Source organism: Mauremys mutica, chromosome 10 (assembly GCF_020497125.1).
Source record: "Mauremys mutica isolate MM-2020 ecotype Southern chromosome 10, ASM2049712v1, whole genome shotgun sequence".
In the NCBI taxonomy this organism is placed as follows: Eukaryota; Metazoa; Chordata; order Testudines; family Geoemydidae; genus Mauremys; species Mauremys mutica.
The window spans coordinates 64,319,415-64,333,467 of NC_059081.1; the positions used below are offsets into that span (position 1 = coordinate 64,319,415).

Here is a 14,053-nt window from a genome sequence, read left to right on the forward strand (position 1 = left end):
TTGTAGAGTGTGTGCAAATGCAACTGCTAAGGTCTCCAAGTTCCCTTAGGGCTGTATCAATGCATACTTATCAACTTCCAACAGATCTGCACAGGGCCGCCCGGGGGGGGGGCAAGAGGGGCAATTTGCCCCAGGCCCTGAGCCCCACGGGGGCCCCCACCAGAGTTTTTCGGGGCCCCTGGAGCGGGGTCCTTCACTCGCTCCGGGGTGCCCGGCAAACTCTTGTGTGGCCGGGCGCAGGAGCTTCTGCCGCTCCAGCTCTTCGCCGGCAGGGGGTCCTTCCGCTCCGGGGCGGAAGGACCCCCCGCTGGCGAATTACCACCGAAGACGGAGCAGGACCCACCGTCGAAGTTCAGCCCGGTCTTCGGCGGTAATTCGGCAGCGGGGGGCCCTTCCGTTCCGGGACCCGCCGCCGAAGTGCCCCGAAGACCCGCGGCGGGGCCCCCCTCTGCCGAATTACTGCCGCAGACCGGGCTGCGCTTCGGCGCCGGGTCCCGCTTCGGCGGTAATTCGGCGGCGGGGGGGCCCCCGCCACGGGTCTTCGGGGCACTTCGGCGGCGGGTCCAGGAACGGAAGGGCCCCCCGCCGCCGAAGACCCCGGGCCCCCGGAATTCTCTGGGCGGCCCTGGATCTGCATTGCAAGGACATACACACTGTGACCAAGATGGAAATAAAAAGGTACATGTTTATTCATTTGACAAGTTTTTGGTCCATCACCTTTATTTCTGAATGAATTTAGCACTTGTAGAATTTAATTAATGTAATGGTTGTGACTGACAGCCCTAGAAACAGAAATCTGTTAATCCAAACACTAATTTTAGCACGAACAGAAGCAGCCATAAGCTTTTCTTACTGCCCCACTGTTTTTCAATCCTAATATGACAAGTTCACCTCTAAAGTAAATAGGTTGATCAGTTTCCATTCAGTTCCTGGCTTCTGTTGCTAAAAATGCCAGTATGCCACAAGTGATAAGCTCTGTCCCTTTAAACCATATTACAGAAACCATAATGCTACCACAGCTTATTTCTAAAAGATAACAGATCTGTAAAGTGCATAGTAGTCAAATCACTAATTACACATTTAACTTAGCAAAAAACACAATTCTATAGTTGAGTAATTAGGCTAATTCAAAGCAAATATTTAAAAGCTATAAAGGCCTGTATTAGCAGCACACTCTACTCAGATACCTAAACCTCTAACTGATGACTGCAGACCTACTGAGAATTGGCCAATAGGCCTTTTACAGAGGCATTCACACAGATTAACAACAATCAGAGGATGTGCTACACTGAACTAAAGTGTGCCCTTTCTGACAAACCATATTAAAATGGCGCTAGGGCACTTCCATAGTTATTTTATAGTATTTGACTTTGATTTTTCAAGTAATGCAGAAAATTGATATTTTGCATTTTAAATTTTTATTAAGCTTATTTATACAAAATAAGTACATATTGAAATAAGGCACATTGAGTTTCATTGTAAAGCTTATTATATTTTTGTAATTCATTATAAAGCTCAAAAATGTAAGTCACTCACTCATTTGTTCTCATCATCATAGATGAATGCAATGCAAAAAGCCAGATGATTATAGGAGGAAAATCTATTACATTCTCAAACAGATATATTATTAAAAAAGGGGTGGCAGTGAGTCAGTGATAGGTCCAAGTTCTATAGTTACATTTAACACTGTAGTTCCAAAGTTGTGGTTTTGGTGTTTTGTTTTTTTAAACACCTCAGCTGTTATTTATTTTCTAAGAAGAAAGTGGTTTCTTTGACAATCTGATTGTGTTTAATTCTGAACAGTTAAGACTGGATTTAATATAATGACATTATGTTTCAAAGATTTCAAGTTAATTGTAACATTCCAAAGTGACCATACTTTTCACTACCAATACATATGATCTTCTTGCCTCAGATTTTTTGTAATCAAAGAATTAGTCCTAGTGTTTTCCACCAGGAAAGAGAGTGTTACAAGTTAATATTAATTAAATATTAGAGTCCACAGATAAACTACAGTAACAACATGGGACATTTGTAACTACAATAGTTTAACAATGGTTCCTTTTCCTCAACACAACACAGTACTAGTACTTGCATTCTGGTGCCTGATTTAATACCGTATTAATTGTGATAGGATTCAGGAAGCAGTCTTCAGCGTAGACATGTGCCTACTTGTCAATCACAATGTCTCTAGCAATGAGCTCTTTCATTATTTCATTGGTTCCACCATAGATTGGCTGGACACGAGAATCCACAAAAGCTCTGAAAAAGTGAGAAGCAGTGACAAAGTGAGTCGTTAGAAAAAGAGAGACTTCTTGAAAATAACCATAAGAAATAACAATTTCTTAGTAAATGGGAAAATCTCTTTTTAAAGATCCAGCATATTTCAAGTGTGATATGTCTGCAGTGAAAACTCAGATCCCTCTTCCAAGATATTTTATTAATGAGAAAACAAAAAGCATAATGCAATCATCATCCTGGGTTGCTCAGGTTGTGATCACTTGATTCATCAAATTCCAAATAAAAGAACTTGTGCTTTAATTCTCATGTTGCAGTTTGTCAGTATTATTCTGGTAGAGAAGAGAAAACATGTGAAGTGACTATAATCTAAGTTTAAGTGAAGAAAAAACACTTGACTCAGAAGCATGTATGAGTTTGGCAGAGCTTAAATTGAAATAGGGAAATTAGAATTTTACTCAATAGAAGTGTTCAAAATCCAACAAGTCAAACTCTAGAAACTTTCACTAATAAATAAAAAAAATATAATTGAATATACTTGCTGATACTCTATATGTAGGGCCCTACCAAATTCACAGTCCATTTTGATCAATGTCATGGTCATAGGATTTTAAAAATCGTAAATTGCATGATTTCAGGTATTTAAATCTGAAATTTCACAGTGTTGTAATTGTAGGAGTCTTGACCCAAAAAGGAGTTGTGTGGGGATCACAAGGTTATTGTAGGGGGCGGCTGTGGTACTTCTACCCTTACTTCTGTGCTGCTGCTGGCGACAGCGCTGCCTTCAGAGCTGAGCAGCTGGAGAGCGGTGGCTGCTGACTGGGAGCGCTGCTTTCTTCAGAGCTGGGCCCTCAATAAGCTGCTGCTACTCTCCAGCTGGCATCTCTGAACTCAGCGCAGAAGTAAGGGTGGCAATACCGTGACTCCCCTAAAATAACTGTGACCCCCCCCCTGCAACTCCCTTTTGGGTCAGGACCCCCAATTTGAGAAACTCTGGTCTCCCCCCTGAAATCTGTATAGTATAGGGTAAAAGCACACAAAAGACCAGATTTCACCCTCCGGGATGCGTTTTTCATGGCTGTGAATTTGGTAGGGCCCTACCTATATGCCTTGATAACATGGCAGTTAAAATGGGCTCAAGTTTCATGTTGTGAAAAGATTACAAGTGACTTCAATACAAATTGCTCTTTTAAAAATGGCCTATCATTCCTTTTTATAGTGGTAAATGATTTCACAGAAAAAAATGTCCTCTGAGGGAGTTAAGTTTGTATATATCTAGACATTACTTAAGGGGCAAGACAAACTGAATATTGTAGTTTTCTTTAAAATGTTCATTCTTGGTACAAACAGATATTAGAAATCCTGGAAATTAAAAAGTATGGAAATCTATAAATAAAATAAATCAAACCACTGTCCTATCCTCTGCCAACCTTCCATTTTGCATGCAAGATGAAGGCAATATGATTAAAGACTTTTCATGAAGGTGGTCTTAATAAAGACTAATTTACAATTTGAGGCTGGACATCTTAAATCTACTTTACTTGCAGTTAGTCTTTGGGGCAGAGAAACTCTGGAGAAAACAACTTTAATTCTAGAAATATGTCTGACACAAATGTTATCACCTGCTACCTTGCAATCCCCTGCTGCATAACACGCCTTATTTTGATTCATAAGAACCACGTATGGTTGCTGCTTGCCTATCCCAAGTCTTTCAGAGTAAGAACATGCTTACAATTGAAACCTTGTACATCTCTGGGGAACTGTCCGAAACTTGTCACTTGTGGTTAAACATTTTCCCCCCTCTATTTGCTATGTTTCTTTTCCATAGGCTGCCTTGCAAAGTTCTATTTTATTATTTTCTATGCCCCCCATCCTTTTTTAATTCAAAATAATCTCTTTTATAGTCTAGGAGCAATACCTGCTGATGTTTGCTCACCCTTTCCCAATTCTTTTACCATTTCCTCCCTTCCCCATTTTCAGTTAATTTAGTGCTCGATTAACAGCGCTGGAGACTGAAACCCTTCATTTATACACAGCACATGTACAACATACAAATTGTAAGCTCGCCCACACTTACTAGTGTGCCTCTGTGCCCTGAGAAAGAGACTCTCTCTAGGTCCAAGGTAGTAATTTAGGTTCCATACTCATTGAATCCATTCCCTGCTGACGGGGTTTCTAATTGTGCGGTGGGTTCTTTTTGAGAGGTGAACATTTGCCCACTAGGAAATTAACTGAAACTATCAATTCATTTCACACAGGCCACTGAACAGCTATCTGATGGCTATAGCTTTGAATCACTACTAACTTCAGCTTCATTTGAACTGGTGACTGAATCAACAATGAAAGGCTCTTGATCCCCAAGCCATCCAGTTCCCCTTTCCCTACCCTCCCAGTGGGTTGGGGACTGAGCTGTACTCCTGAGCATACTATAGTCTGGGTAGCAGCATAGGGAAATGGGTACGAATCCTTGCTAATTTCATTCCGTGAAACACTAAACACAGCATCACAACCATAACTCTCCCCAGAGAGTAATTTTAAAATTCAGTATCCAGGAAAATGCAAGACTCCCACAGCCCTGCAACATTTAAAAATCCATACTTAGATAGTTACTACCAGTACATTAACAGGGGCCCTACAAACCTGCATAGGGGTTGCTAGATATGCCGATATTATAATGGAGCTCAGTGTACTTTAGAGTTGCTATTTACTCACAAAGGATGGAACAATCATTTCAAAATGTGAACAGGCTACTATGCACAATAATAAACAGAAAGAAGTATCGGGGGCAAGCCATGTTAGTCTGTAGCCACAAAAAGACAACAAGGAGATCGGTGGCACCTTAAAGACTAAACAGATTTATTTGGGCATAAGCTTTCGTGGGTAAAAAAACCTCACTTCTTCAGATGCCACCGGTCTCCTTGTTGTCTTTTTTTAAAGAAAAAAAGTTACCTTAAAGCAGCATTAACAGGGTAAAATGTTAAAGCGACAACAACTTGAAATCAGGTCAGTTTAATAAAACAGAAGTAATTTCTGACAATTTATCTGCCCTAAAGTCCTGCCATTTTTGAGGGGTTTGCTATGAGCCTTTTTAATTACTCTCTCCACTTTTTGCTGTGAGAAAGACACAAACAGAGGAAAAGCTGCCTAACTAATTGATTGTTCAGGGAAAATAGTAAAACCAACTACACAAAGGCATTTCCTTTACATGTATTGGTAAACTGCTTTGTATCATTAGTGATTGGTTTCTCCCAGTTTACAAATACATATGAAGAAAATGCCGCATTTTACTTTGCTGTGTATCTTTCAAAAATTCAGCACTGAAATATTACACCTACTTTGCAATTGGATACTCCCACATGTACCCCCATCCTCCATGGAGTTGTACGCACTGAGTAGCCACGCTGTTTTGGAGATCAGACGCCCTAAAATGGCAAGAACAGAAGTTTGGTTTTGAAGCATTATGCTACTAAATCTATAAAGTAAGTTAAATGTTTATTACTTACTATCAAATTTTCTTACATATAATAGCCATATCCAGAATGTTAGGAATTACCATGATGAACTGTGATGAAGTTTGGTCTTTTTATAAAGAGGACCAGAAAGAAGCAGGTTTCAGAGTAGCAGCCGTGTTAGTCTGTATCCGCAAAAAGAACAGGAGTACTTGTGGCACCTTAAAGACTAACAAATTTATTGAAGCATGAGCTTTCGTGAGCTACAGCTCACTTCTTCGGATGCATAGAATGGAACACACAGACAGGAGATATTTATACATACAGAGAACATGAAATGGTGGAAGTATGCATACCAACAGGAAGAGTCTAATCAATTGAGATGAGCTATCGTCAGCAGGAGGAAAAAAACTGTTTGAAGTGATAATTAAGATGGCCCATAGAAGGTGTGAGGAGAACTTAACATAGGGAAATAGATTCAATTAATGTAATGACCCAACCATTCCCAGTCTTTGTTTAGACCACAGGTAATTGTGTCTAGTTTGCATATTAATTCGAGTTCAGCAGTTTCTCTTTGGAGTCTGTTTTTGAAGTTTTTTTGTTGCAAAATTGCCACCTTCAAGTCTGTCACTGAGTGGTTAGAGAGGTTGAAGTGTTCTCCCACTGGTTTTTGAATGTTATGATTCCTGATGTCAGATTTGTGTCCATTTATTCTTTTGCGTAGAGACTGTCCAGTTTGGCCAATGTACATGGCAGAGGGGCATTGCTGGCACATGATGGCATATATCACGTTGGTAGATGTGCAGGTGTACGAGCCCCTGATGGCATGCCTGATGTGATTAGGTCCTATGATGGTGTCACTGGAATGGATATGTGGACAGAGCTGGCATCGGGCTTTGTTGCAAGGATAGGTTCCTGGGTTAGTGTTTATGTTGTATGGTGTGCGGTTGCTGGTGAGTATTTGCTTCAGGTTGGGAGGCTGTCTATAAGCGAGGACTGGCCTGTCTCCCAAGATCTGTGAGAGTGAGGGATCATCTTTAAGGATAGGTTGTAAATCCTTGATGATGCGCTGGAGAGGTTTTAGTTGGGGGCTGTAGGTGATGGCTAGTGGCGTTCTGTTATTTTCTTTTTTAGGCCTGTCCTGTAGTAGGTGGCTTCTGGGTACTCTTCTGGCTCTGTCAATCTGTTTTTTCACTTCAGCAGGTGGGTATTGTAGTTTTAAGAATGCTTGATAGAGATCTTGTAGGTGTTTATCTCTGTCCGAGGGATTGGAGCAAATACGGTTGTATCTTAGAGCTTGGCTGTAGACAATGGATCGTGTGGTGTGTCCGGGATGGAAGCTGGAGGCATGTAGGTAAGTATAGCGGTCAGTGGGTTTCCGGTATAGGGTGGTATTTATGTGACCATCGTTTATTAGCACAGTAGTGTCTAGGAAATGGACCGCTTGTGTGGATTGGTCTAGGCTGAGGTTGATGGTGGGATGGAAATTGTTAAAATCACGGTATTCAGAGTAGCAGCCGTGTTAGTCTGTATCCGCAAAAAAAACAGGAGTACTTGTGGCACCTTAAAGACTAACAAATTTATGCTACAATAAATTTGTTAGTCTTTAAGGTGCCACAAGTACTCCTGTTTTTTTTAAAATCACGGTGGAATTCCTCGAGGGTTTCTTTTCCATGAGTCCAGATGATGAAGATGTCATCAATGTAGCGCAAGTAGAGTAGGGGCGTTAGGGAACAAGAGCTAAGGAAGCGTTGTTCTAAGTCAGCCATAAAGATGTTGGCATACTGAGGGGCCATGCGGGTACCCATAGCAGTGCCACTGACTTGAAGATATATATTGTCCCCAAATGTGAAATAGTTGTGGGTGAGGACAAAGTCACAAAGTTCAGCCACCAGGTTAGCCGTGATATTATCGGGGATACTGTTCCTGATGGCTTGTAGTCCATCTTTGTGTGGAATGTTAGTGTAGAGGGCTTCCACGTCCATAGTGGCCAGAATGGTGTTTTCTGGAAGATCACCGATGGATTGATGATCCAGCGCATCATCAAGGATTTACAACCTATCCTTAAAGATGATCCCTCACTCTCACAGATCTTGGGAGACAGGCCAGTCCTCGCTTATAGACAGCCTCCCAACCTGAAGCAAATACTCACCAGCAACCGCACACCATACAACATAAACACTAACCCAGGAACCTATCCTTGCAACAAAGCCCGATGCCAGCTCTGTCCACATATCCATTCCAGTGACACCATCATAGGACCTAATCACATCAGGCATGCCATCAGGGGCTCGTACACCTGCACATCTACCAACGTGATATATGCCATCATGTGCCAGCAATGCCCCTCTGCCATGTACATTGGCCAAACTGGACAGTCTCTACGCAAAAGAATAAATGGACACAAATCTGACATCAGGAATCATAACATTCAAAAACCAGTGGGAGAACACTTCAACCTCTCTAACCACTCAGTGACAGACTTGAAGGTGGCAATTTTGCAACAAAAAAACTTCAAAAACAGACTCCAAAGAGAAACTGCTGAACTCGAATTAATATGCAAACTAGACACAATTACCTGTGGTCTAAACAAAGACTGGGAATGGTTGGGTCATTACATTAATTGAATCTATTTCCCTATGTTAAGTTCTCCTCACACCTTCTATGGGCCATCTTAATTATCACTTCAAACAGTTTTTTTCCTCCTGCTGACGATAGCTCATCTCAATTGATTAGACTCTTCCTGTTGGTATGCATACTTCCACCATTTCATGTTCTCTGTATGTATAAATATCTCCTGTCTGTGTGTTCCATTCTATGCATCCGAAGAAGTGAGCTGTAGCTCACGAAAGCTCATGCTTCAATAAATTTGTTAGTCTTTAAGGTGCCACAAGTACTCCTGTTCTTTTTGCAGAAAGAAGCAGTAATTGGCAAATGTTTTAACTTTGGCTTTTCTTATAGAACTTTCACAAAGGAGGGTTTTCAAATACAGACAAGTTTGTTTACCTTTCGCTTATTCATGTTGTATATGCCAATCAAAGAGATTTATTTTTTAAAACAATGGGTGTTCTTCCCCTGTTGAATCCTTCATAATGTTTTTTGTTCACAGCCCTTTTCCTTTGGCAACATACTAGGATACTCTCTGTACACCAATAATATCTGGTGATGCCTTTTTTTAAATGCTAAGAATCTCTATATTGCATTTTTTAATATAAATGCTGACTAATAAATGCTCCAAGTATTCCCCCCCACATTTAGCTGTCTCTATAATGTTAATTTTTGTGGAGTTTCCTAGCAGAATTTGATACACTTTTTTTATCCTAGACAACATGGGCTTTATAACTTGTTTCCTGCATTTTCTCTTTTAAAAGACTGCATGCTTGCAGTTATATCAAAATCTCAAACATAAATTTTATAAAACCGCTCAGGATTTTGACTGCACTTTGGCATCAAGCTAAAGGTAACAGCTAGGTCATGGAAGAGAATACTGTTCAAACAAGTAACTTCAACAATAGCAAAAAGAATATGAAAAAATGATTAGTCAAGTTAATTTCCTTTTCATAAGAGTACATAAAATTCTCTCTTCTCAAGCATGCTCCACTGCCAAGTTTTCTCTTTAATTATATTACACCACATTTAACCTTAAAATGATGTCTTGATGAAACTAGCCAGCCTAAATAGATTTTCAGATTAATTCAAATACTGTAACTGTATCATCACAATAAAATCTATGTGTTTTTCAACAGAAATCAGCAGCAAAGATGTATAATGCTTTCCAAAAATTTACCTCATTTAACCAAGCATCTACCTCAAAAATAGTAAATTTCAGTTAAATTGAAAGAAAGAAAGAAAGAAAGAAAATAAATAAATTACTGTATAGTCAAATGAAGTGCAGTATACTGGTACTAGAGAAAGAAGCAGTTTCTCTGTTCAAGCAATTTTTAAACCCTTTCAAGCTCTGTGGAAAAGTTACAGAAATTCCATTACCTATATGGACAAGGCCACTAAATATTATAGGTATAGGAATTTTGGTAATTTTGCAAGTTTCTTGCTTTGGAAAAATCAATTGATGAACGTATTTATGCTGGCATTAGTTATATCCTCCTCCACAAAGCTGAATGCCTGTGCTTCTGTACCAGGTATTTCAATGTAATCCTTGCCAAGAAACACTCAATCAAAATCTTTCCTTTTAATGTAAATGTTCTATCTGGATTCCCATGGAATTTTATGTACAATTATTTTTAAAGGATTAAAACTTGTACATTTTCTGCAAATGTTCTGTCACTTTCTAGTCTTCATTTTTTCCCCAATTTTGCAGCTAACAATCTGGCATCAGGACAAATGTATTACCTTAGATGTTTCTACTTGTCTAACTTTGTCTGGTTAAATGCAAGTTAATAAATAACTGCAAAAAAAGTTCCTGGGGCTTTTTCTGTCCAATTAAAAAAATGGAACTATGAAAGGAAGAATAGCTCAATCTCAGCAACAGCAATAAAGAGCTAGCTAATTATTTCTTCCTGAAATCAGATAGTTCTCAGAAAATGGCTAGGTTAAATACCTAGCTCTTATGTCAGGATTTATCAAATAATATATCCAAAACTTATTTCATATGTTATAAATATTATGCAAGGGAATCCCAGTAAGATTAATCTTTGGTTTTTAAAGTTTTTCAGCTGTATAATTAAATGTTTTTCAAAAACGCAATAAAATAATTCTCAAGTGAAACTATTTAAGTTGAATTTGGATCACATTGCTCAAGAGACCATTTTCCTAAAAGCCAACACTAAGTAACTATTTTTGAAATTATTTGATTAACTGATACCAATATTCAGTGTAAGTCTCTATGTATGCCACATGCATCACTATAGTTTGGGCTAATAAATTCTGATGTTAGATGCAGACAATGTTTAATCATATATAAATTTACCTTTTGGGCTCAACATTTGGGTTGGTTACTTCAACGTTCTAATGTTAGAGTCCAGAAAAGTTCATACAAGTAACATTTTCAAATTGTTTTAACATGCATACCAGTATTTTGCCATGGAAGCTGTGGAGGAGTCCAGATGTTTCTCCTCATGCAGCTGGAGACAGCTGTCCACAAATGTCCGGCCCACGCAAATCTGAGTTTTCAGTTCCGCTAACTTGTGCTGCACAGTCTGATTTTTGTTGGGAGGGGAAAATGTTTTGTATTTAAACATCAGGAAATATTTTAAAACAAACCAGCGAAAGGAAAATATGTCAATAAGGCCTTTACAAGGAAATGCTTTTTTTTTTTTTTGGGCGGGGGGGGACACAACTAATGTTGTGCATGGAGGAACCACCACCACAGTAAAGACCACCACCAATACAAGAGCTAGAGTTCTATAAAACAAAAAGCAGTTTCATTTCCATTTCTTTTAACTTTTCACATTTCTGCCAGTCTAATCAAATAGGATTTGCTCAGAGTCAAGGCACCTGTGAATCAAAGAAAAGCTGTAAATTCTGGTCTTTAACTCACAAAGTCATGTGTTTTTCTTATTTAAAAATAAATAGATAACAGAAGTCTGAGTTCATAAATTCCTAGATAGGACAACCTACTGGCCCTTTACTGAATATTTTAGCAACTTGAGCTCCCCCTTCTGGTAAAAATGTGTTTCTATTCTTAACAGCTAGTAATTTCCCTAGAGACACAAGGTGGGTGAGGGTAATATCTTCTATTAGACCAACTTCCTCACCCACCTTGTCTCTCTAATATCCTGGGATTGACAAGTACAACTATACTGCATACAGTAATATCCCCAGTTTATTAGCAGTTCCATAAAGTACTAACTCTATTTTCTTAAATGCAAAATTTATTTTAAAGGTATAATGTCACAATCAAAAAAATGTTTATTTATCAAATATCTTTTATTAAAGAATAATTAAAATTCAAGACCACATTGGGAGATGAGAGGTTCAAAGAGATACGAGTAGGAATAATTGGATTCAAATGAACTAAGGAAAGTTTAGATTGGCTGTCACGGAAAGTTTCCTAACATTGAGATCTGTTATACTGTGGAAAAAGAAGAAACCCACTTGAAGCATTACGTAAAGCTAGACTGGGCAAGAACTCAACTATGTGGTAGTAGTCCTTACACTGGCCAGGGGAATGAAAAAAACAAGTCAACAAGTCTTTTCTCAAGTTCTTAAACTCCTGTATCAGTGGGCTTCATCATTTCCTTTATCCAAGCTACAGAAATAAATAAAAGACTGATTTCAAACCCTGTAATAAATGAATTAGGCAAGACATCAGGCGAATTAGAAAGCAGTCAGCTTTTGATTCCACACACATTTTAGCAATCAGTCATGAAAGGAAACACAGAAAAGCACAGAGTGCAAAATGTTTTGATAAAAATACTTTATTTTAAAAAGTTTATTGGAGAGTGGTTGTCTTGCCTTAAAGCTAACTCTGCACTAAAACTAGTTTTTTAAAAGAGGTATTTCCATAGTGCTAAGTACAGAAATTAAATCACACCTGGAAATTTTATGAATTGATACTTAAAGACGTCTTACTTCTAAGGGCCCAATCCTGCTCCTGCTGAAATCAATGGTAGATCTGCCTTTGACATAACAGGAAAAGGATCAGGACTCAAAACTGGGAATCTTGATGTTTTTAGTTAGATCTCAATGGCACATTTCAATTAACAAAAAAGCTACCAGTCTCCAACCTATATAATTCATTCAGTTTCTATGCATCACGAACACTGGAACTTGACCAATGCTCTCATTAAAACGTTTAACATTGTTTTCAGAATAACCCCCTACCTAGGGTTTTACACTGAAACTCTTAAGATCACTCCTGTATTAAGAAAAAATAAGCAGTACCTTCTGAAAATTGCTACATTAGCATGTAGAATCCCAGCGTCCGTATTTACTAGACTATGGTTAACAAAAGTTACCCTGATTAACTAGTGATAGTCTCAGAACTCACACCTAACTCTCATTAATGGCAGCAAGAATAATATGCACTGTGGACCATGTATAACTTCTTATGTGGAGTCACTTGTGCATTTAGTTGCCTCGCAGCTGAGGAATCATTTACAATATCCATAATACTGAAGACTATATAAAATAATTCTTTGCTTAACACTTCACAGGCATTAAGACAACAAATTCTCTGCTGTGAAAAACTTGCATAGTATCAATCTCAGGTAGGCCCTGATCCTGCAATGCATTGTGCACAGGTGGACTCCCATGCCTGGAAGTCCACCCAAGTCAATAGGACTCAGCTCACATGCAGAGGCCCATCCATGACTATGTGCTATAGGATCAGAGCCTTAGACAGTAAAATGCAATTTTATAAACAAAACTATTTTCACTATATATTCATAAACCAGGTCAGCAATGCACTGTTGACTTCAAATCTGAAAGCAGCAGCAGCAGCAATGTTATTTCAAGAGCACTTAGTCATGTTTAATTTAAAACTGAACATGAGAGAGAAAGCAGAGTCATTCCAGGTACTTGCTCCTAATCCAACTTTAGAACCTTTGAAAACAGTCCAGTGGTTTTGCTTGCCTAACACCTCCAGTGAAATGAAAATTACATATATTAAATGAATCTATACTGAGAAAGACAGACAAAAAGAATGATTTCTGTCTCTTTTTCTTGGTTTAAGCTCACCTGTAAATGTGCAACTGTTTTCCCAAAAGCTTTTCTTTGTTTAACATAGTTCCTTGTTTCTTCGAACATGAATTCACAGCTGGCAAGTGCCATATCACCAATCAACAGTCTTTCCTTGGAGAAAGAAGTGATAAAGAATCTGAGGGTTCTTATCCAATGCAACTAATCTCAAATTTCTCTACACAAACATAGATACAAACATAAGTTGGGAAACAAAAGTTTAGTTATGTCTGTTAGTGTTAGTTTTGTTCTGTTCCATTAAATTTTTAACTAGACATATTGCATAATTGAAAATATTGTCACTCTAATGAACACAATTGTCTTGGTTGGACCCAATTTTAAAAGTTCTTAGTGACATTGCAAAATTGCATAAACAGGACTACAGAAAAAAAAAATCTAAAAAAGTGAAATGTAATACTCCTATTGACTTAATGGAAACAATTTGGCTCAGATTTTTCAGTAATTTGGTTTTAATCTTTCAGTTCAAATAAAACAGTAATGTAAACAAGTTTTCGAAGGACACTGTCTAAATCAGAGGTTCTCAAACTGTGGTGCGTGGACCACCAGTGGTCCACGAGCTCCATTCAGGTGGTCCACAGATAGTTCCCTCTAAGGTGCCTGCCTGGGCAGCCACACACAAGAGAATGAAGGACCACCCATCTAATTAATGGAGCCGCGCAGGCATGGCTCCACTAATTAGGTGTCTGGACCCTGGAGAAGATGCACAT

General features: G+C 38.8%; 1 protein-coding gene across 1 annotated transcript in view; it reads right to left on the reverse strand.

Moving 5' to 3' along the window:
* Positions 1 to 667: 667 nt before the first annotated feature.
* ACADL (acyl-CoA dehydrogenase long chain) overlaps positions 668 to 14,053 on the reverse strand; it is a 33,998-nt gene continuing 20,612 nt past the window's right edge. Inside the window, exons 8-11 of the mRNA XM_045032717.1 lie at positions 13,326 to 13,439; positions 10,716 to 10,843; positions 5,574 to 5,660; positions 668 to 2,262 (exon numbers count right to left, since the gene is read on the reverse strand). Coding sequence (XP_044888652.1) covers positions 2,169 to 2,262; positions 5,574 to 5,660; positions 10,716 to 10,843; positions 13,326 to 13,439 — 423 coding nt within the window. The 3' untranslated portion in view covers positions 668 to 2,168. The remainder of the gene's footprint in view (positions 2,263 to 5,573; positions 5,661 to 10,715; positions 10,844 to 13,325; positions 13,440 to 14,053) is intronic.